The sequence below is a fragment of the Nycticebus coucang genome, chromosome 2 (genome assembly GCF_027406575.1).
Source record: "Nycticebus coucang isolate mNycCou1 chromosome 2, mNycCou1.pri, whole genome shotgun sequence".
NCBI classification, from domain to species: domain Eukaryota; kingdom Metazoa; phylum Chordata; class Mammalia; order Primates; family Lorisidae; genus Nycticebus; species Nycticebus coucang.
In genome coordinates this window covers 80,849,888-80,874,362 of record NC_069781.1, presented here as the reverse complement: position 1 = coordinate 80,874,362, position 24,475 = coordinate 80,849,888, and the positions used below count along the sequence as shown (strand labels likewise).

General features: G+C 34.4%; 1 protein-coding gene and 1 non-coding gene across 5 annotated transcripts in view; one reads left to right on the top strand and one right to left on the bottom strand.

Annotated features, from left to right (window-relative positions):
- The window catches only part of SMC5 (structural maintenance of chromosomes 5), a 105,511-nt gene that overhangs the window by 71,014 nt on the left and 10,022 nt on the right, over window positions 1-24,475 (bottom strand). For 3 of the 4 annotated variants that reach the window (XM_053574813.1, XM_053574819.1, XM_053574824.1), the window contains 6 exons: window positions 24,353-24,405; window positions 14,164-14,326; window positions 12,354-12,488; window positions 10,236-10,376; window positions 8,731-8,892; window positions 4,975-5,046 (listed from right to left, as the gene is read on the bottom strand). In XM_053574813.1, coding sequence (XP_053430788.1) covers window positions 4,975-5,046; window positions 8,731-8,892; window positions 10,236-10,376; window positions 12,354-12,488; window positions 14,164-14,326; window positions 24,353-24,405 — 726 coding nt within the window. The remainder of the gene's footprint in view (window positions 1-4,974; window positions 5,047-8,730; window positions 8,893-10,235; window positions 10,377-12,353; window positions 12,489-14,163; window positions 14,327-24,352; window positions 24,406-24,475) is intronic. The other variant, XM_053574821.1, reaches the window with a different exon arrangement.
- LOC128580336 (small nucleolar RNA SNORA11) lies at window positions 355-483 on the top strand. Its single transcript, XR_008378629.1, has one exon. It is a non-coding gene; the product is annotated as a small nucleolar RNA SNORA11 (small nucleolar RNA).

Genomic DNA, 24,475 nt, shown 5'->3' with positions numbered 1-24,475 from the left:
CAACTCACCTAATAGGAAACAGATTCTTTGAACAGGCCTATAAATATTATTGAATTCATAGTTTTAAAATTCCTACAAAGACAAATCTCTAGGTCTAGTTTCACTTGAGAATTATATAAAATGTTTAAAGAATACCAATTCTACACAATTTATTTCAGAAAACAGAAGAGATCACTTCTCATTTTATGAAGCTAGTTTTTCTAATACCAAAATTAGAAAGTACCAAAAGAAAATGACAGAACTATATTTCTCATGAATATAGATGCAAAAATTCATTAACATAGAATTTAGCAATGTATAAAAAGGATTATATGCCTGTATGCTTATACAATGCAATCAAGTGTGGTTTGTTTCAGGGATGCAAGGTTGATTTGATATTCAAAAAACAATCCATAAGTTTGTAACATACCCAACAGGAATCTAGGGTCACTGTGATGAGGAGCACAAAACTGTGGCCTCCCTACAAACACATACCCTACACGTGAAGAAGAAAAAAATTATAAAATTTATGTGGTAGGTATATAGGTGATCACCGTGTAATTCTTTCAACTGTGCTGTATGTTTGAAAAGTTGCCTAATAAAATATTGAAAAGTTTAAAAAAACCCAACAATCCATCATATTAACAAACTTAAAGAAAAAAAATTATATAATCATATCAATAGATGCAGAAAAAGCATATGACAAAACAGAATACCCATTCATGATAAAAATTCTTAGAAACATATAAATATATACAGTAACTTCCTGAATCTGATAAAGAGAATCTACAATCAAAACCCCTATAGCTAGCATACTTAATGATGAAAACCTGAATGCTTTCCTCCTGAGATTAGGAACAAGGCAAGGATGTCGGGGCTCACCACTTCAATTCAACACCATGTTGTAAGTTCTCAAGCCAATTCAATAAGGCAAGAAAAGGAAACTAAATGCATATGAATCAGAAAGGTAGAAATAAAGTTGTCCATATTTGTAGGTAACATGATTGACTGTCTATATAGAAAATCCCAAGGTGGGCCTGGCACAGTGCCTCACACTTATAATCCTAGCACTCTGGGAGGCCCAGGCAGGTGGATCACTTGAGCTCAGGAGTTAAGAGACATGCCTGAGCAAGAGCGATACACTGTCTCTACTAAAAAAAAAAAAAAAATACAAAAGCTAGTTGGGTGTTGTGGTGGGCATCTGTAGTCTCAGCTACCTGGGAGGCTGAGGCAAGAAGATTACTTAAACCCCGGAGTTTGAGGTTGCTGTGAGCTATGATGACACCAGGGCACTCTACCCACAGCAATAGAGTGAGACTTAGGCTAAAAAAAAAGAAAGAAAATCTCAAGGCATCTACCAAAAAAGAAAGTAAGAAAGAGAAAGGAAAAGAAAGGCGGACTGAGGTATAAATCCAACGAAACACATGGAGGACTTGTATGCTGAAAATTACACAATGTTGATGAAAGAAATCAAACATTTAAATAAATGGAGACACAGTGTGTCCATAAATCAGCCTCAACAAAGTAAAGATCTCAATTCTCCTCAAAAGTTTAATGTAAATCTTATTAAAATCCCAGCAACATTTTCCTGTGATATACTAAGATTTGTATGTCATCAAGAATGGTGAAGGAAAGAACTCTGCAAATCCTTTTCTCCAAAAATGCAAGGAGAACACAGATAAAATCTGTCAAAATTAACTCTTCAGACCTCTGGAATTTAACCAAATGCTCACAACATTCTGGGAAGGCTCTATTCAAGAAAAGTCACTGAATCTCATTAAAAACAGCAAGCTTTGTGGAATTGTGAACATGTTATATTCTAAAACCCTTTCCCTTTTTCTATGGTAGCCCTGAAAACAAGAGCTCACAATCATAGTGAAAAGCATTACCCTACCAGACACTGAAGAGATATGAACAAAAGAACAGCAAAAACTTCATCAATGAACAGCAACACCACCAAGCCTTACACAGGAGAAGGGAACTGACTTTTGGAGTTGCCACATTATGTTAAACTGTCCAATTTCAACAACAAAAAAATTACAGCACACTGAAAGAAACAAAAAAGTATGACCCATACACAGAAAAAAAAAAGCAGTCTAGAGAAAAAGTCCCAAGGAAGTTCAGAAATTGACTTACAAGATAAAGACTTCAAAATACTCAATGAACTAAAGGAAACTATGTCTAAAAGACTGAAGGAAAATAAAAGAACAATGTCTCTCTGAACAGAGATGATCAATAAAGACATAAAAATTATATAAAAATGGAGACAACTAGAAAAATCTGGAGTTGAAAAGCACAGTAACTAAAAAGAAAGGTTAAAGACTCAATAGCAGATCTAGACAGGCAGAACAAAGCATAAGTGAACATGAAGACAGATCAATTGAGACTATCCAGACTGAGGAAAAGAAAGAAAAAAGAATAAGGAAAAAAATCAGCAAACTCTGAGATCTGTGGGGTACCATCAAGCATCTCAAAATATGCATAATAGGAATCTTGGAAGAGAAGAGAAAGAGGCAGAAAGACTATTTGAAAAAATAGTGGTCAACACCTTTCAACTTTGATGAAAAACATTAATCTGAACATTTAGAAGCTCAATGAGTTCCAAGTATAAAAGCAAGGAAATTTCCATCTAGAAATATCAGTTAATTGCTGAAAACTAAAGCAAAGAGAAAACTTTGAAAACAAGAAAACACTCACTCATCATATACTCATCCCTCAATAATATTAACAGATAACTCCTCTTCAGAAACCACAGACACCAGAAGACAGTGGGACATCACATTCAAAGTGCTAAAAGAAAAACCAAGAATTCTATATCCAGCAAAACTATCCTTCAAAAACAAAAAAGAATTTAAGACATTCCCAGATAAACAAAAACAAAAGAGAATTTGTGACTAGCACACATCCCCTACAAGAAATACTAAAGGCTCCCGTAGTAGCACAGTGCTTACAGCGCCAGCCACATACACCAAGGTTGGCAGGTTCGAACCCAGCCAGGGCCAGCTAAACGACAATGACAATTGCAACAAAAAATAGCCGGGCGTTGTGGTGGGCTCCTGTATAGTCCCAGCTACTGGGAGGCTGAGGCAAGAAAATCGCTTAAGCCTTAGAGTTTGAGGTTGCTGTGAGCTGTGACACCACGGCACTCTTCCGAGGGTGACATACTAAGACTCTCTCTCAAAAAAGAAAAAAAAAGAAATACTAAAGGGTATCTTTTAGGCAGAAGTGAAAGGATATTAGACAATAACCTGAATCTATACAGAGAACTCCAAAGCCCCCACAAATGTAATTATATAGACAAATACAAAAGGTAACATAAATGTGTTTTGTTGTTTCTAACGCTTTTTTCCACTATTCTGATATAAAAAACAATTGCTGTGATATAATAAAAAAATATGTATTTGGTCTTAATCCCTGAATCTTGAAAGAGTTCTTAAAAGGAAAAGTCCAAAAGATATCTCAAAAACTCTGTAAGAAGTCATAAATGCCACATTTATTGGCCATAAAATAACTAAAACTCTATATTTTAAAAAAAGTTTAAAAATTCTGTCTCTGTAGAAATTAAAACAGTAAGAACTTCTAAGTAACCTTAAATAAATGAAAATCTTTACCTAGTCATCCTAAAATAATTTTGCAATAAGGCTCATCCATGCACAAAGAATTTTTAATCAGCCTGTTAACCATAATCAAACCACCAAAGATCCCCAAACACTCCATTAAGAAAGCAAGAAACCGGTTCTCACTATTGGTTGGCAGGCCTAGCCTGGATTCAAACCCGCCAACTCTGGTGTATGTGGCTGGTGCGTTAGCCGCTGAGCCCACACCTATGGTGCATTTTGCAAGGGTACATGTCAAATCTATTAAGTGTAGAGTATAAGTGTCTCAACACAATAATTAAGAAAGTGGAGTGAAGGCTATGTTAACCAGCTTGATTTAAGCATTCCAAATTGTATATAAAGCCAGCACATTGTACTGGCTTTATATACATTAATGTATACAGCTATGATTTAATAAAAAAATAAACTTTAGAGTTATTGAGTGATTTATGCATCACCATTACAGTAATAAAATATTCTGAATTTGAAAAAAAAAGCAAGAAACCAAAATAAAAAACCAAAACAAATACACCCCCCACCCCACAAAAAAAGAAAATAGAAAGAAAAGAAGATTTGTGAAGGTATTGCATACACCAAAAACAACAGGATACTATGATTTGTTTTCCTGGAAATTAACAAATGTCTTTGGAATGACAAAATTTAATTCAGGGGTACAAAATAAACTTGAGGAAATATCAAAGGCAACAGACACAAAGACATGTTCATCATAAAATCTCCTTGATGGGATTTTCTGAAGTTTATCGTTTTGTAAGAAGAAGAAAAGTCCCCCTCCCTTAAGTTTTAAAATTTGCTACATTAAAGTAAAAACTAAAATAAAACAGAATTTTCCTTAGCAAAAAATTGCCTGCAATAAGCTGAAGTTTATAATTTAACTGTCTTCATTTCTAGAAATCAGAACTGTAAACCGATATTACATCAAAGCAGATCAAAATTTAATGATAACAATATCATTAAAAGAAAAGTTCTGTATTTAAGCCCATATCCTATTAATCCTAATCACGAGTAAAGGTATATATGCATTTTGCTACAAAAAGGTCATGGCTTGAAATGACTTGAAATGAAAGATCTATTCAGTGTAATAAAAACAAAAACAAAAGAACACCAGAATATACCCTTCAGAATTTAATTTCTGCTATTAAAGATAGTTAAATCCACCATTAACCTATTAAAAAACTTAGAGACACTCAACTTAAAGATTGTTATGCACAGAAGAGTAGTTCTGAAGAATTTTTTGTCCTCTGGGCAACTACTACAACTTCCACATTCTAGTTCCCTTCACAGACAAAACAAACTGAGAATAAGAATTTATTGCATGATCCATACTTACAAACAAGTTAGAGCAAATTAACATAATGAAAATTTCAGTATGAAATCTTACATGTTTATCTTTCCTTTCTATAACATCTTGCTTTTGTTTGCATTTCTGAGATGTCTCCTTAATATCTGCTGCCTATAAAGGAGAGGGAGGAAGAAGTTAGTTGAAAACTCATGCAAGCCAATTATACGACCCTGCCCGTTCCAACATTGTTATGTGAGGCAACCCATAACAATTTTTCACAACTTACTTCAAACTAAATTCATAATTATCACCAAAAATACCAACTTATTTGTAAATCTATAAAAGATTATTCCTATTTATATTAAAAAGTTCACCAATATGCATGTACATGCTTTATCTCTTCACATTTATTTTCCTGTATTATTTTATCTGATCCTAAAAACAATCCTGTAAGACAGGACAGAAAGAAGAAACACATCAAGAAAATAAGGCTCAAAGAAGCCCAAGTAACCTATGTACATAGCTAAAAAATGGTGACTAACATCCAAAACCAGGTCTACTTTCAAATATAGGGCTTTCCTATCATCCAGTATGTTACAGCCTTGATTTTTCATTAACATATAAAACATGTAGGGCGGCGCCTGTGGCTCAGTTGGTAGGGCGCCGGTCCCATATACCGAGGGTGGCGGGTTCAAACCCGGCCCCGGCTGAACTGCAATCAAGAGAATAGCTGGGCGTTGTGGCGGGCGCCTGTAGTCCCAGCTACTCGGGAGGCTGAGGCAAGAGAATTGCTTAAGCCCAGGAGTTGGAGGTTGCTGTGAGCCGGGTGACGCCATGGCACTCTACCGAGGGCCATAAAGTGAGACTCTGTCTCTACAAAAAAAATAAATAAATAATAAATTAAAAAAAAAAAAAAAACATGTAAAATACATAAAAATACGGCCAATGAAGAATAGGGCTTACAAAAAAGAATTAACACTGCAGGTCGAAGAAGACTACTCTTAGAAAGGCTTACTTGCAAGGCTGGCCCTTAGCTACCATCTGGGTGGATGCTGGGAGTGTATTCACCACTTCCTAATTGATAAGAGTGGCTCACTGTGCTTGTTCATACAAACAATGTTAGTGAAGCTGAAGTCTTGCTTTCTTTCTTGGCTCCTCTTTATTTTTCAATGAGTGCTTCCCCAGTTAGCGCTTCGCAGGCTTTGTCACAGTTTGATGATGGAGGAATTTAGCATGGTTTGCATGACTTCACTAGGAGAGGACCTTTGGAAGGAAGCCTGTGCTTGGTTTTCCCAGGACTTTGCCCTTATGTGCATTTTCCCTTTAGTGACTGTTTTTTATACTTTCCCTGTTACTATTCCATAATAAATCTTAGCTGTGAGTCCTCCTAGCATTAACACTAAAACAGCAGTAGGTTCCCAATGCTAAGGAGAAAGTATTAACAGTTTCTTCCTAGATAGGAAAATTAACTTACTGACACTAGTAACATTGATGTATGTTTACATCATACATGTTAATCATGTAAGATAAAATTTAGTATTACTGTCTTCACCTGAATGAGAAGAGTAAAACTCAGTGAGACTAAGTAACTTGCTCAGGCACTCAGTAAATGGCAAAGTGAGGACTTCAAATCATATCTGTGTCAAATCTAAAGCCTATGCCCTACCCATAAGACTGTATTACCCACCCACCCCCGAATGTTAAAAAAAAAATTACAAGTATTAGAAAACTTTTTCTTCTGGAACAGAAGGAGAAGGAACAAGCATAGCATGAATACTCAAAAAAACTAACCATTTTCTTCCAGCTACACAGATGTGGGTGCTAATACTTTTTACAAAATACAGACTGATATAATGTGCTACTTCAGAATCCTGGACAGTTCATTTCTTTAGAAAAACAATTGTAAAATATCTTAGGCTATGTAGATTATCAAATAAACAAATTAGGCTCTTGGATATTTGACAATGCCAATGTTTGACAATAGCCGGGCTTTTGTTACTAACAGGCAAGTAAAATAAAGAGTTTTAAATGTGTTCTCTAATTAAGAGATTTGGAATTTATTATCTACATTTTCCCCACTACTTACATATAAAAGTAATTCTGCAGTAACAAAAAATTAAGGGGAAAAAAAAAGGCAATCACATATCCACAACCTAACTACAACCACCACTGACATAACAATGATGGTCAACTATTCTGTTATCTTTGGGAAGTCTTGTTATCTCTTGGATTCAGTATCCATAACTGTAAAATGGGGGCATTTGTCTATAGTAGTATGTATAATCCCTTTTTGCTCTAAAATTTAAAATGATCAATAGTAATTCTCTTTTAAAATCAAGTCTTAAAATCCTTAAGTGTTCTTAAAAACGGTTTACTTTTCTAGACGTGAGCACAATAATTTCAATTCATTAATCCACATTAGAACTAAGACATTGTAGAGCTTGTCTGACATGATAGTAGCAAATTCTAAACCACAGACTCCTCTGCTCTGTTATAGACTTTATATTCCTACATATGGCCTTTCTTGCTCAGCAAGCATTGCTCCACATGCATATAGGGTAAATGTCTGGTATCAGCTAGCTCAAGAAATTATTTTTCTAATTTACAGACTAGCTAAAGAAGAGAAAGTACAATTGCATCCTTAAATGAAAGAACTCCACATAATTGCTTTTTCAAAAACAAAAGTTAAAACTTATTTGAATCAAGATTGTATACTGAATGGATCTTTATCAACTGAAAGAACTTGGAGCAGCACATTCAAATTTATATAAAATTTTAAAAATAAAAAGATGACTATAAAGAAAACAAACTTTTCTGCCAAACTTGTAATGCACTGTCTATGAAATAATCTTTCATAGCAGAGGTCATGTTTTTACACTATTTTCTTCCAGTATAGTTTAAGGTTGAAATCTTCCTTTTATGAACACTGACACTCATCTTTAAGCACAATAGCCAAAATTGGGGTATATACTACCTACAGTCCAAACACACTGCAAATGGTTTTCTGATTTCACAAAATTAACCTTCATACAGTGGTCTAATTACAAAGCATTCTACTTACTTGAGCTAACCAATTTATGCCAGAGGTTTTAAAGTAGGGGTCAAGGTCTTGACTTCAGTGCATCTATGCCAACTTTTGGATTTGCTTATTTTGGGTTATTCTGGAAGCATGAATTTAAACCATTCTCAAAATGATCTCTGATTCCAAAATCCTCCTAAAGAGTTAAAAGCCGTGACTATAAAAATTTTTAAGTTATACTTTCAAAATACAGGGTATTCTACGGGGTGTCCCCAAAACTGCCCCAAGTCACCACATATAGGGAAATAGAAAATTGTAGCTAATGTCTCATTATTCACAAAATATTTACAAAATATTCTCTACATGTTGCTCACCTCTTTGTAAAATTGTATAATGAATATTTTATAAATAAAGTGATTTTAGCTACACTTTCCTATTTTCCAACTGTGTATGGCAACTTTTGGGATACTTATACTGTATTGCTTATTCTATGAAACATATTTTCTATATTGCCCTCCTTCAAACAGGTGTGTAATTACAAAGCACATACAATTGAGTTTCTTTTCATTGTTTCTAGGAATACTACTATAAATCCTCTTGTAATTAAAACAATCACAATTCTGATTTTCTCTCTTTATATCTTAGAATTTCTATATAGTATCAGTCTTAATAACTAAAACCCTTGAAAGCCCTATAGTGGTAAAATTCCTGGTTAAAGAACTGAAGGAATGAAAGCTACGAATTAACTCTAGAAAATATTCTGAAAAACTTGCAAAGTATTTTTTATATTTGCTAAAATAAAATTTGAATAATCCAAAACTGAACCCCCAAAGTACCTTTTCTTTTATTTGAGCCTCCAAACTGTGACGCTGGTCTTCAATTTCTTCAATTCGACGAGTCACAGGAATCTGCCCTTCTTTAAGTTTTCTCACCTCTTCCTTCGCTCGGTCACGGGCTAGTTTTACTTCTTCATACTCCTGACGAACATTTTCATATTCCTTGCAAATAATCGAAAAAGTTAATGAACTACTAGCTTAAGTTAACATACACACCAAAATCAAGGTACAGACAGAAACGCAATCTAAGAAAAGTCTGTTTTGATATCCCTTTGGCAGGTATATTAATGTAAAATTTGCTTTCTGAAAAAAACTTCTAAAATAGTAAATACTAATATAATTTATTAAGAGCCTTGATATTTACTGAGCATTGATTTCTATCACTAGGCTAGACTCTGACTTCTATTCTTTCCTGTTTCTGAAACTATGTCCTAATGACTATTACCTCTCAATAAAAAAGGATACAAGGATGTATGAAGAAGCAACTCAGTTATAAAAGGTAAAAAGGAAAAAAACAAAAACAAAAACCCCAGAACAAATGGATAATAGGTCAAAGGGAAAACCAAAAGTATATGGCTCGCTAGATAAAAGTGATCCTTGTTCATGTCACAGGAATTAATAAGTATCTGCTAAACAAAAATAAATGGAACATTAAGACAACTCATGAGTGAATGGGAGGAAGAAAGGTAAGAAAAGAAAAAAACATCAATAAATGTAAGAATAAAATTAAAAAAAAGAAAAGTGAAAAACAATAAAGGCAATCTTTTGAAATAGAAAACCAAAAGATGTCAAAAGACAAAAAGGGTGAAGTAATAATAATGGACACAGGAAAAATGAAATTAAAAAAAGCTGAAGAAAGGAAAAAGTTTAAAAATAATAAAATTATGGACTAGGGTAGAGTGAGGGTGGTGGTGAAAAAAAAAATCCCACAAATATAGTCAATATATTTTTCTAAATCTGGTAACAACTATTTCCATTCTAACTTTGGAACAAACACCTCAAAACTTTCTTAGGTATTTTGTTCTACCTATTATAAAGCAATGCATTGGAGGAACTGAATTTTTAACCTAAACTGTGGTCCTAAATAAAATATACATCACAGAAATATATAGTAACCTCTGGAAAATTAATATATTGATAAAATAGATCAGCTACATCTGCAGCTGAAGCTGATTATTAGTGACACATTCCAAGTAAATTCTTAACAATTTGACTGAGGAGACTTAAAAATTTAGTTTTTACATGTGTGAGTAATTTTAGATCAGTTAACATTTTAAAACACAATAAAGAACTATATTGAGGACCAAAATATGGAAGAATTAACAGCACTAACAATCATTATTTGTTATATAATAACACACACAGCTATATAATGAGACACATAAATTTTATAATATATAAAGAAAAAATGAAAAATCAGCACCTAATTCAAATACACAGAAATTAGTGCACTCTTCTACTACTTAAAGAAATCACCTAATTTTGCCTCTTATAATTAAACTTACCACCCATGGCCTTTTTGCTTCAAGCATCTCAATTAAATCTAAATGTCGCTTACGTTCATAGAATCTCTCCACATCTTGTTTGTACCTTTCATTTCTCTGAACCATTTTCTCTAGATACTCAGTTTTCTCTTTGCATGAGGTCTAGAAAAAATATTAGTTTGAAAAGGCAACAGGTCAAATCTTTTAACAATGCAAAACAAACAATGCTAGCAAAATTTCACAAAAATTCTTTAAGATTGCTAAGAATTGTGTGTAAGTTAATGTTCATACCTAAGTTCTGGTCTAGGCTCTACAATTTATTAGTCATGTGACTGTGAGGAAGTCCTGCTACATCTCTGAGCCTGGATTCTTCTTGTCTAAAGAGAGACATTTGCTCCATCTACCTCAAGGATAGAAGCAATTCACTTAATATAGGTGAAAACTCAACAAAGCTGTAAAAGTGGTATTTAAATGAAAAGTAGTATTATCATGATTAGTAAGTTACAAACACTTGTGACTTAAAGGTCTTAGAAATAAGAAGCAAACTAAAATCCAATCTTTAAATTGCAAATTAATGAATAATGTATTCTGAACCCAGTAGAATACTGTATATGCTTGTTTTGTTTTCTTCCCCCAGAGGATGACAGGTAGTATAGGTGAGCATTTCAGGTGGGAGTATTAGATTGATGTAGGAATGATAATAGGATTGAAGGGAATATCTGAAGTAGGATAAAATAATTATAAAAAGCTCAGAACAGGCCAGGTGTGGTGGCTCACATCTATAATCCTAGCACTTTGGGAGGCTGAGACAGGAGGATTGCTTGAGGCCAGGAATTCAAGACCACCCTGAGCAAGAGTGAGACCTTGTCTCTACAAAAAAATTAGCTGGGCATGGGTGGTATATGCCTGTTGTCCGAGCCACTTGGAAGACTGAGGCAGACTGACTGAGCCTAGGAGGCTGAGGTTGTAGTGCCTACAATGATGCCTCTGTACTCTAGCCCAGGTGACAGAATGAGACCCTATCTCAATAAAGTAAAAAAAGTAGAATGCTATAAAAGAAAAGTGCTGTAGCTATGATGCCACAGCACTCTACTAGGGGAAATGAGACTCTGTCTCAAAAAAAAAAAAAAAAAAAAAAAAAAAGGCAATTTCAAATTCTTTTGGTCATTCACACTGAATAACAATAATAATAAAAATAATAATTAATTACAATAAATTGTATGTTGTCAAATATAGACAGTATACATTTTAAGAGAAAATATTTGTTTACAAGATTTCTTATGAAAATTTACGATTTATTTTGGTTGCTGGGTTGTGGGAAAAGACCCATGAAATAAAAAGACCTTTATAAACAGTATAAACAACAGGATATTTTTTGTTTATATGTTTATTAAAGGTGAAAATAACAAATTTAACACTGCAACTAAACATACAGCTCTCTCACAAAGCCCACCCTCATATAGCTGAAAAAAATATAGGCAAGAACTGGTTCAACAGAAATGCTATTATTAAATGCCACATTTTTTTTTTTAAGAGACAGTCTCACTTTATCTCCCTCCATAGAGTGCCGTGGCGTCACAGCTCACAGCAAGCTCTAGCTCCAGGGCTTAGGTGATTCTTTTGCCTCAGCATCCCGAGTATCTGGGACTATAGGCACATGCCACAACGCTGGGCTATTTTTTTGCTGCAGTTTGGCCGGGAGCCAGGTTCAAACCCGCCACCCTCGGTATATGGGGCCAGAGCCCTAGTCACTGAGCCCCTAAATGCCACTTTAAATGGTACATGTATCTGTTGTATTACCCAAAGCTTTACATGGTACCTGTTACATAGCAGGCCTTCTCTGAACCTGAATGAAAATAATATTGTAACTTCCTAAGGAAAAAAAAATAACAGTATTTCATAATACTGTTATTGGTTCCTTAAAAATTCAATTAAATGTATGTGCTAAAACTGTCAAATTTTTCAATGTTTACATTAACAAATCCATTCGCACTTTAACTGACATTAGCGGTACAATCCTGGGTGGAAAAAAAATCACAAATATGTATTTACTCAATGAGTGAGAACTACTACTCACTCTCCCACATTTTGAGACATAGAAATCAATAAGAAACAAGTGAGTTATCTATTTATAAATACCTCTAGTTGCTTTTCTTTCTCCCTGTAGTTTTTGAGTTCACAGTGATACCTATGCATTTCTGGAGGACCAACTGACTTCTCAGTAGCTTCGAGGAGCTCAATTTTACTGAGTTTAGCAAATTCTCCAACTTTGTCCTAGAGTACAAAATTAATATCAGCAACAACTATCAGTTATAAAGTATATCTTCAAAATGTACTTCTACTTCTCAAAGGTTATACCTAGCAAGATAAAGTTTATTTTCTAAAAAAAACTTTGAAATCTAAATCTTCATATAAACTACACATATATTACACATATGCTACGTATTATTATTAAAATATTAAAGACAAACTTAAGGTACAAATCGTCACCTTTTTGATAACCTTTAAACAATTTCAACATCAGTATTTCCAGGTCGAGGTTTAGAAATAAAAGAAAAACTTAGTCCCCTCAATTGAAATGATCACTATCACATATCAGTTGGAGTGTTATAAGGTTTTTAAAAAAGGCGATTTCAGCTGGGCACAGTGGCTCACACCTATAATCCCAGCACTCTAGGACGCCGAAGCGAACAGATCGCCTGAGCTCATGAGTTCGAGACCAGCCTAAGCAACAGCGAGACCCCCGTCTCTGAAAAAAAATAGCCAGGCACTGTGGTAGGCTCCCTGTAGTCCGAGCTACTCAGGAGCCTGAGGCAAGATAATTGCTTAAGCCCAAGAGTCTGAGGTTGCTGTGAGCTATGACACCCATTGCACTCTCTGGGAGAAACAAAGTGAGACTCTGTCTCAAAAAAAAAAGGCAATTTCAAATATTTACTTCTGGAGATAATCTGACAGTAAGCTGATAAAATAGAGAAACTTTAACATTTTTATTTAATTTGGACATAATCAAATAATTATTGTGTTTCCAATGAAAAAAAGAATTATAATTGAGTCACTGGACAGAACTGAAAGCCAAATTTAAAAGGTACATTTACCATACATTGTCAGGATTTTTTATTTCTAATAAATTTAAAATGTTAAGATTTTAGAAGGCATACCTATAGATACAGGAGTTTTAGTATGTCAAATATCTATACAAATACACTGGCTAAAAAACAGTGTATTAACAAAATTTAAAGGGTCTACAAATGGAAGCACAAGCTATTTTTTATTTTTTTTTTTCAAACTGCTCTGTAATACAGGCTTTTTATTAATTGAAATTTTCTTTTTTTTTGGTTTTTGGCCAGGGCTAGGTTTGAACCCGCCACCTCTGGCATATGGGACCGGCGCCCTACTCCTTGAGCCACAGGCACCACCCTATTAATTGAAATTTTCTAAATTACTACAAATATACCGAAGTGATGAGAACTGTTTTACAAAGAACTTTTAGTAAGTAATAAGAATGCACAGTTGAGTGTGGTGGCTCTGGCTCATGCCTGTAATCCCAGCACTTTGGGAGACCAAGGCAGGAGGATTGCTTGAAGCTAGGAGTTTGAGACCAGACCCCTGTCTCTATAAAAATAAAAAAAAAAATTAGCCAGGCATGATGGTACACACCTATAGTCCTGGCTACTTAGGAAGCTGAGGCAGGAAGATCACTTAAAACCCAGGAGTTCAAGATTGCAGTGAGGTAGAATCAGCCTTTGCACTCCTGCCTGGGCAATAGTGGTTGTCTCAAAAACAAAAACAAAGCAAAAAAAAAAAAAAAAAGAAAAGAAATAGGAGTGCTATGTTCAATTTAAATAGTAGCCATTATAATAGTCCTTGAAAAGGATTTACATTCACAGGGTATAAAAAATGAAACACCATAAATAATATTTTTACAGCTTTATATTTCTTTCTTTCATACCTGAGGTAGAAACTGGCAAAGATTGCCCACTTGAATATTTAAGGCTGCAACTTGCTCTTCCACTACTTTCTGGGTTGTGGATTTTTTGTTGATGAACCAAAAGGATTGATTTTTTGCCACATCAATCTCACGGGTGATTATGAGATTTCCAGAAGCCCTGAATCTAATTAAAAAATAATTTAAAAATCTTTATATTCCAAATATTTACTTTAGTTCAGAAATAAAATTTAAAAATTCTCTTGCATTGAATGTGCTCAAAATGATTATTATTGTAATTTTTATTCCTTTTGGTATTTTGACCCCTAAGGAAACTTTGACATTTTATTAATAACACCTTAATTGACCACATGCCAAGTACTACTTACTCAACATTCAAAATTATTTAAACTGTTAAGATAAAATTAAAGCGAATGCCCAGACCAATTCCCAAGCACTACAAGTTGAGTTGCATATCTGGAGTTACTTATCTTTTAATTATTATGCTATTCTTCAAGCACATGCGTTGACTGCAAGTCAAAATGGGATTAAAGCATATGACAGTTTAAAACCTCGAAACTCCCCCTACTAGGACAATGCATAAATGAAAATTAATTCTTGCACAGGCATTTCCAGAAATCAAAACTAGCCAATTTGACAGGTAGCCACAGCATTTCTCACTGTGTACTCCAACCACTCTGAATTCAGAGGGAACTATCACATGGATATAAAGGAATTAAGCAATACAGAATCTGAAAGAAAGGTATTTACTTATTTCTTGCTTTTAGAAGTACTACTGCTCCACACCTCCCATCTATTCATCCATCTTCTTCACTGGCAATCAGCAGCATGTGGTAGAAAGATAAATTACTGGTATCCAATCACTAAATAACAATAATTTGTAAATGTTGTATATACAGATTATATTGTAATCAAAATACTTCAAACACAGTAAGCTTTTAGGGCTTTAAAAGAAGTAGTTTTAAACTTTCATTTTCAGCAGAATGAAAAATAAAGTACCCTTATTGATCCTCCTGCCTTAAACAACTAAAAATAATAGATGTTTATCTTCATAAATGAATTTTTAAGTTACCATGAAAGGAATTCTGACCAAAATCCTAGTGCATATGGGAACCCAGAATGGAAAAATGACATAGGCTTTCACCTTTAAGGGCATTTATCCAATCAGATGACCTTGAGGATTCATTTTCAACACCTGCTGATGAAGGACAAAGACAGCTTCCATAGCTATCCAGTATAGACAGTCTAAGAGAAAAGCACACCCAGGGCTATCCACTCAATGTAAGGATAAACTAAGAAATATGTCATCGTTATCACCACAAGCTGAGAATCACTAGTACTGTGATACTGAATTGAAAGTATTCAATGGTTTTGGATAGGTGTTCATTATAATTCTCTCTGTAGGAATTTACCTTATCTTCAAAGATCTGGCTCAGATAAAGTTCAAGAAGAAAGGAGCAGCTTAGTGGAAACGAACACACACACACATATATACATAGAAAACAAAGCCTCGAGAACAAATACAAATAACAGCAGAATCATAAAGACAAAAAATATGAAAGAGGCACAGACGACTGAAAGCCCAATATGTCTACTCTAGAAGAACGAGAGAGAAAATGGGCCAGTGGTAATATTTGAAGATAAAAGGACAAGAACCTTCCCAAACTCAAAACCATAGATTAAAGAAGCTTATTACATACGCAGGGAAATAAATAAAAATGCTGAGAAAAGACCTGTTAATGTAGAACTTTGTGTCTAGAAAGCAAATCTTTCAAGATTTAGAGCAAAATAATATCATTTTCAGATAAAAACTGAGTGTTCCAATAGAAGACCCTAAATAAGGGAAACTTTAAAGAATATCCTTCTAGCAGAAAGAAAGTAATCCCAGAGGGAAGATCAGAAATGCAAGAAGGAATGAAAAGCAAGACAAATAGAAATATCTGGGGTAATTCTAAACAAACACTGAAGTTATAATTAATATATTAATAACATCTTGAGGAATTTAAACAAGAGAATTTAAAAAGCATGTTTAAAGAAATTAAGAATGAAGTACTCTAAGGCCTTTTATTCATTGGGAAGATAAAGATATTAACTCTAGAATCTGTGTTTAAAACGCTTGTAACCATTAAAACAAAAGAACGCATAATTTCCAAGACAAGAAAAAGAAAAACTGAAACAAAAAAATCCAAAAGCAAGAAAGAAAATGCTGAATGGTGGGAAAAATAAAAAGCAAAGAAATAAGACAACAAAAGTAAATTCAAGCATATTAAATAACCACTATTTTTAAGTGAATCATACACTTTTATTTAAAAGACTATAGGAAAAAAAACACCAGCTTTATTTGTTTACAAGAGGCACAAAAGACTTAAAAAAATAAACGAAATGAATGAGAAAAGATAATCAGGAAATACTTTTTTAAAAGTTGCTAACTACATAATGGCAGATTAAATAGATTTTAAGGTTAAAAACATCAAATGATAGAAGTACCTTAATAATGAAAAGTTCAATTCACCAGGAAGATTAACAATTTGAATTTTAGCTACAACTAATAATGTCCTGGAAATATACAAGGCAAAAATTTACAGGGCAAGGGTAAAGGACAAAAAGGGATAGTTTAATATACCCTTGTCCATTATTAAGGAATCCATCTAACAACTGAAGTCAGTAAAAATTTAGATGATTTAACATTAATAAGCTTGAACTAATGGACAAATACAAACACTGAGAGTATTAACAGAATACTCATTCAGCCAAATGAACAACAATAAAAGCCAACTATAAAAAGTGAACCTCAACAAATTTCAAAGGATTAGTAACATACAAACATCTCTATACGTCACTATACTACAACCAAAAGTGGAAATCAATACTAAAACTATTGTACAAGAAAACTGTGAGGCCTGCCATTGGAGCTCACACCTGAAATCCTACCCCCCTGGGAAGCCCAGGTGGAAGAACTGTTTGAGGTCAGGAGTTCAGGACCAGCCTGAGCGAAGTGAGACTCCATCTCTACTAAAAATAGAAAAACTTAGCTGGACATGGTGGCATGGGCTTGTAGTCCTAGCTACTTAGGAGGATGAGGCACAATTGCTTTAGCCCAGGAGTTTGAGGTCAAAGGAGCTATAAAGACACTACTGTACTCTAGCCAGTGTGATGGAGCAAGACTATCTCAAAAGGAAAATACTGTACACCAAAATCTGGAAGGCGGAGCAAAAGCAATACTAAGAGGGTAATTTTTAACCTTTCCGGTTATAGTTATTAAAATAGTAAGGAAAACAGAAAACTGAAAATTAATACAATGAACATCCATTTCAAGAAATTAAATGAAGAACAAAAGAAAACTGAAAGATAAGTTTGAAAAAGAAATCAGTAAAAATAGAAATTAATGAAATAGTAAACAGTGATGTAAAACAAAACAATGATGCAAAATAGTTCACTAAAAAAGACCAACAGAATCAACAAATTGTTTGTTTTCAAATCTAAGGAAAAAAGGAAGTGAATAAAGGGGAATACGCCATACAACTACAGATGACAAGTATGTTATATGTAAGATAATAATCATACATAATAAACTCATAAGAGAATATTATTCATGCCAATAAAATTTAAAACTAAGAAAAATGGGAAATCTTTTTTTTTTTTTTTTTTTTGAGAGAGAGTGAGTTTCACTATGTTGCCCTTAGTAAAGTGCTGTGGCTATTCTCTTGCCTCAGCCTCCCAAGGGGCTGGGACTACAGGTGCCCACAACACCCGGTTATTCTTTGTTGCAGTTGTCATTATTGTTTAGCTGGCCCAGGTTGGTTTCAAACCTGCCAGCCTCAGTGTATGTGGCTGGCACTGTAACTGCTGTGCTACAGGTGCCAAACCGGGAAATCCTTTAAAAAGCATAAATAACCACATAACCCAAGGGAAAAAAAAAGACTATAAATAATCCTGTTCCTACTAAATAAGTTAAATCAGTAGTTAGAGGGAAAAAAAATCAAATCAGTAGTTAGGCCAGTAAGATTAACGAAACATTCAAGCCATAAGTATCTTTCACAAAATATAGGTATAAACGTCCTAAACAAAATATAACAAAACCAAATCTAGAAATTCATTAAAAAAAATTATGACCATCCTATGTTTAAGAATGCAAAATTGAGCAAACAGAAGGAAATAATTCAATAACCTAAAATGATAGGATCAACTTAATATATGCTGATAAAACTTATTAGCTATTCACAATTAAGAGCACATCAAATCAGGAACAGAAGGGAGTCTTTAAGAAAGTATATCTTCTAAAGTCCGACAGCAAGCATCTCATTTTACTCCAATCACACTGTCATTCTTCTGTTACTCAGAAACAACAAACTTAATTCCATTTTAGATCTTTTGAATAAAATGGTCTCTCTCACTAGAATATACTCCCAGATCTTATGATTTACTCTTTCTGTATCATTCACTTCTTTGTTCAGAAACACTTAATAGAAATTTTTTTTTTTTTTTGTAGAGACACAGTCTCACTTTTACCGCCCTCGGTAGAGTGCCATGAGGTCACACGGCTCACAGCAACCTCCAGCTTTTGGGCTTATGCGATTCTCTTGCCTCAGCCTCCCGAGCAGCTGGGACTACAGGCGCCCACCACAACACCCAGCTATTTTTTGGTTGCAATTTGGCCGAGGCCTGGTTTGAACCCGCTACCCTCGGTATATGGGGCCGGCGCCCTACTCACTGAGCCACAGGTGCCACCCAATAGAAATTTTAAAAAGCACTACCTTTCCCAAACCTTGTCAAGGCCAATGACAAACTAAATCTAATTATGAATTCTTTGGCCTAGATTTACTTGACCTACCAGCAGTGTAAGACAGGTGATGAACAACTCCCTCCTCAAGTCATCTGAAGCAATGGTTTCCAGGTTCTGTATTCTTCTGACTCTCTAGCCAATTGTTTCCTTTCCTATGTTTAGTCTTTGAATGCTACAGTGCATCTGAGTATATTCTTAAATCTCTTCATTGGTTACTTCATCCATCATAATACTGAAAACTTCCCAGTTATCTTTAGCCCAAATTTCTCCCTGAATGACAGGTTTATAAATCTAACTGCCCATTCAACATTTCTACCTGAATATTATAAGGTGCCTAAAAGGCCAGACTAACTCTATTTGGTAACTCCATTTTGTGACAGGTCCCTAACTTGCGCCACACCCCGTTCCCCTACACCCAGCTTGCCTGGTGCAAGTCAAACTGCATCCTGTGTTGCAGAACATCTGGGGGACAAAAACAGCTGAAACACCAGAAAGAGCATAAGCCTCCTTCCCCTGCAAGCCATTCTGTTAACTGGGCAAAATTCTGCTTTTGGAAAATTCCGCTTCGCTCGCCCTGAACCCTCCCCAGCTAAAAAGAAAACTAAACCCCCCAAAAAACCTAACCTTGGGGTCAATAGTTCTTTAGGCAGGAGCCTACTCTCCACCGCCAGCAATAAACAACTCAAATCTGATTCAATCTCAGTGTGCTGACACTCTGACTATAATCCCATTCTTGTGTGACTACAACAGTTGCATTTTCTACTAAGCATCTCTAAGCATCTCAACATTACTATTCATTGTGCCAGTTTAACTGGAAGCTGCCATCTTACAAATGGTGGAACCTTAGTTCAATGAAATATGATCTATTCCAAACGAATTTCTGATCTTACTTCCCAAATGTCCTGTAGCAACTTTCTCTACCTCAGTTAAATGGAAACCCTACCCTTAAGCATGCCACATACTTTGGTGTTCTTCTTGATCCCATTCCCCTTCTGCCATAACTGATATCTAATTCATGAGAAAATCTTAGGCTACATTTCTCATAGGATTGTTATATTAGTCACTTAACAGATATTCTTGCTTCTGCCTTTGCTATTTTCCATATAACTCTAAAAAAAAATTTAAGTTAGATCAACATCATCATTCCTCTGCTCCAAAACCTGGTGGTTTCACATTTTATGTAACACAATTGTCAAGTCCTTACATAGTTATAGGCTGTAGGAGCTGTTCTTTTCACACCCTATCTTTCACTATTCCCCGTCTTCCTTCAATGTCATCCAGTCACACTAGGTACCACTTCGGGCCTTAGAATTTGCAGATCCTGCTACCTGAAATGTTCTTCCCCCCCAAAGTATGTCCATGCTGATTATCTTCTCTCCTTCAGGTCTTTGGCTCAAATGCTATCTTCTCAGTGAGAACTTTCCTGATAACCCTATTTAAAAAATAAATATAAAACTCCACTCTAGCATTCCTATCCCACTTTGCTGTTTTATTTTTCTACATAGCACTTATCACCACCTAATAAAATATATATTCTACTTACCTACTGGTCTCTCATCATACCTCTAACTATAAATCCCTTGAGGGCAGAGTGATGTATTTGCAATGTATAGGTACCCAATAAATATATGAAAAGTGACTACATGCTTGAGATTATTCTAGCCACCATTACAACTCAGTAAGTAAAGGCCAGTTAATACATTTGTTTAACACCAATTACAATTTTAACAACTAGTGAACAGTTTTACTTTTGGTACTCTCAAGGCCACATGGATCCTAGCAGAACAAATAGGTGACTATAATGTAACCACTTGGATTTGGGAAAAGGAAACCTCCCTCTGTGCCTAATTTGGTAAAAAGACCTCTAGTTATTAGAGCCAGCAGTTACTAGCAGGCAGTTTTACTCTTTAGATAACTAAGAAAACAACTGGGCCTTGGCAACTGAGAGTACAAGTCAGGAATGCTTAAGACTTGGAACCATCCATACTGGACTTTTAAAATTTAAATGCTAATACTCCCTTTGTCTTTTATAAACATACCCAGCTTGGTATACTTCTTTCAGTTTTCAACATCTGAGAAGCCACTGTTCAGTGGTACTAAGTCTTACCCAAGAGTATCTTTGGTAACTGCTTTTTAAAAACAGTTAATAATATAATATAAACATATAATTCCCATATCATGTGACTCACTATTTTAAAGTATACAATTCGATTTTTTTATTGTAGTAAAATACACATTAGCATAGAGTTTACCATTTTAACCATTTTCAGCCATACAGTTCAACAATGGTTTTTACTATATTCATATATCTATGCAACCATTACCATTATCTAATTTCACCCTCCACCCCCCCCCAAAACCCCTTACAATACCCATTAAGCAGTCACCCTACCTTCCTTCTTCCCCTCATGCCCCAGTACCCACTAATCTAGCCTTTATGTCTATGGATTTACCTATTTTGGACATTTCATATAAATAGAATCATATAATGTGGTCTTTTGTGTCTGGCTTCTTTTTCTGAGCACACAATGTTTTCAAGGTTGATCCGTACTGCAGCATGTATCAATATTTCATTCCTCTTTATTGTTGAATAACAGCATTGTACAGATATGCCATTCCTCAATTGATGGACATTTGGACCATTTATAATTGTTCTTTTTTAATTAATTTATTTTTTTTTTATTGTGGGGATTCACTGAGGGTACAATAAGCCAGGTTACACTGATGACCATTTATAATTGTTAACTATTAAAATCAGGGAAAGGTAATTTTGTGTTAATGAGTAAATATTCCCTATAATACCTATCTGGTAAACAGAATAAATGGGTAAGAGAGTATGTATATTCTAAATATTGATAGATACTGCCAAAAAGAATATACTGGTAACACTTCCGTGAGCAGTGCATGTCCTTAAGCTTTCATATTACTGAATTTTATTTTTTTCTTTTTAACTGAGAGGGAAAAAACTCTTAATTATCTTTAGTTTCATGACAATTAGTAAAGCAAAACCTCTATTTTATTCTTTTCTGGCCAATTATTTTTGCATTATATTTCCTAGCTAATTTTTCTATTAGGTTATTTATAATTGTTAGTGATTTGCATGAAAAATTGGTATTTTGCTAATTTTAAGAGTAAAATATATTTTTGTGTTGAAAATGTTTTACTTATTATATATTTTAACTAGGTTATCATTGTTTTTAGCTGAATCTGTGGTATCTAAATTTCCTCTTACATTTTATGTTTATTTAGATTTTTGTTCTGCTTAGAAAGGCCTATCTCATCCCCAAGATTTTAAAAATATTCTACATTTTCCCCTACTATTTCAAAGTTACATACTTTTTCACTTGGCCTTCAATACATGTAAATTTTATTTAGGTATATGGTGTTAAAGTGCTAAATTTATGCTTTCTAAAAATATTAACAGCCAATTGTCTCAATTCAATTGTAGTAATTTACACCTGTGATAGCATGACATGTGGTAGAGTATCCCTAATACAAAAATCCAAATCCAGAATGTTCCAATATCCAAAACTTCTTGAATGCCAACATGAGGATGCTCAACAGAAATGGTCAATGGAACTTTTTTCAGATTTTGAATCTTGGGATAAAGGATGCTAAACTTATAAGTATAATACAAATATTCCAAAATCCAAAATAGTTTTGGTACTAAGCACTTTGGTAAGGACTATTCAACTAAAAAAGAGTTAAATATTTAGTGCCTCCCCACCCCCCAACACAGAACTCCTAATCCCTTGCAATTTCCTGTGTGAAAGGAAGGTTTTACTCTAATAAGGCAACTCTTGCTTGATAGGCTCCTGGATAGAGGCTGATCACCGAAAAGACACAGGGATGATTAGAAGCTTAGAACTTTCAGCCCACCCAATTCTCTCCTGGGAACTAGAGAGGTGATTGCATTAGTAATCAATCACACCCATCACATGATGAAGCTTCCACAAAAATCCATGAACTACAGGGCTCGGAGAGCTCCCAAGTTGGGGGTCACATTCATATGCCAAGAGTGATGCACTCCAAACTCCATGAGGACAGAGGCTCCTGCATTTAGACCCTTCCAAACCTTGCTCTGTATGTGACTATTCGTCTGTATCTTCTGCAGCTTCCTTTATAACAAATGGGTAAACTAAGTGTTTCCCTAAGTTTTATGAGCCACCCTAGCAAACAGTCAATCTTAAGGAAGGGGCCTCCTGGGAACCCCGATTCATAGCTAGTTGGTCAAAAGTACAGGTTGCAACTTGAGACTGGCAAATGGCATCTGAGGTCGGGGCAGTCATGTGGGATAAGCCCATAACATGTGGGCTCTCCAGTAACTCCGACTAATGTCAGAATGGAAATGAATTGCAGGATGTTGGGGAAAAAAATCCACAGATCTGGTATCACAAGTGTTCTATGTAGTGCTTGGTTTAAGAGCAGCAAAAACAGTTTGGTTTTCCTATCTCTTATGATACTCCATGATTAATCAAACTGTCACTTTCACAATAAATTACATTCTCACATTTAGATCTGCTCCTAGTTTTTCCATCTTGCTCCTCTCATCTTTTTTTTTTTTTTCAATTTATTTTCTTTTTACTTCCATGTGCCTATTTCTCACTTTTATATAACTAAAAAAATTTCCAATAATTTTTAAGTGAAAGATCATTTCCTCATATCATATAAAATGAAAGGGCAGTCAGATAATCTTTAAGAGCTTTTCACCTCAAACATGCCACAATTTTCCACAATTAGGCCAAAAACAATGGTCTGTAAAAATCATCTAAACAATGTGCATATTTATGTATAAAAGTCTAAAAGTAAATACACTGAGGATGGTCAACTGATTTCATCATAAATATCAACTCTGCTAAAAGCAGTCAGTTGAGAATATCCATGTTCAATGCTAAGAATACCATGATGAATTACTGGGATCACAAAACAGGAAATAGTAATAAAAAATGGTGATGGAAGTACCAAGTATCTGTCATCCATGAGGTTCACCAAACTATTAACAGTGGTTATTTCTAGAAGAATTATTTTCTACTTTACATGCTTCTAAATTGTTTGCATTTTTTGAAAAAAAAAAAAAAAAAAAATTACTTTCAAGAAAAGTACTTGATACTTTAAACTTATGAAAAATATTTCTGCTTATTAATGAATATTTAATGGTGATATAGTTCTATTTTATTACCTCCAATAAACTTTTAGTTTCCTTGGAAGTTTTTTCAAAATAAAATTCCTAAAATTTAAGTTTTTTTAAGAATGCATTAAAAAATGTACTTATCTGGATACTCTTTAAATATTTCCAATATTTATGCCATAATCCTCTATTGATACTCTTTTCTAGAATCACCAGGAAAACTTAACTATAAACTAAGAAATTATACAGGAAAGTGGGGTTACAGCACTTTTAAAACTTACAATTCAATTTCAACCATGCCTTTGGAACATCCTCTCTTCACAAAAAACCCAACCTGAAACATAAAAAAGAAAAAGTGAGCCTTGTGATACTATCCCCAGGTTAAAAAATCAGAGATGTAACTG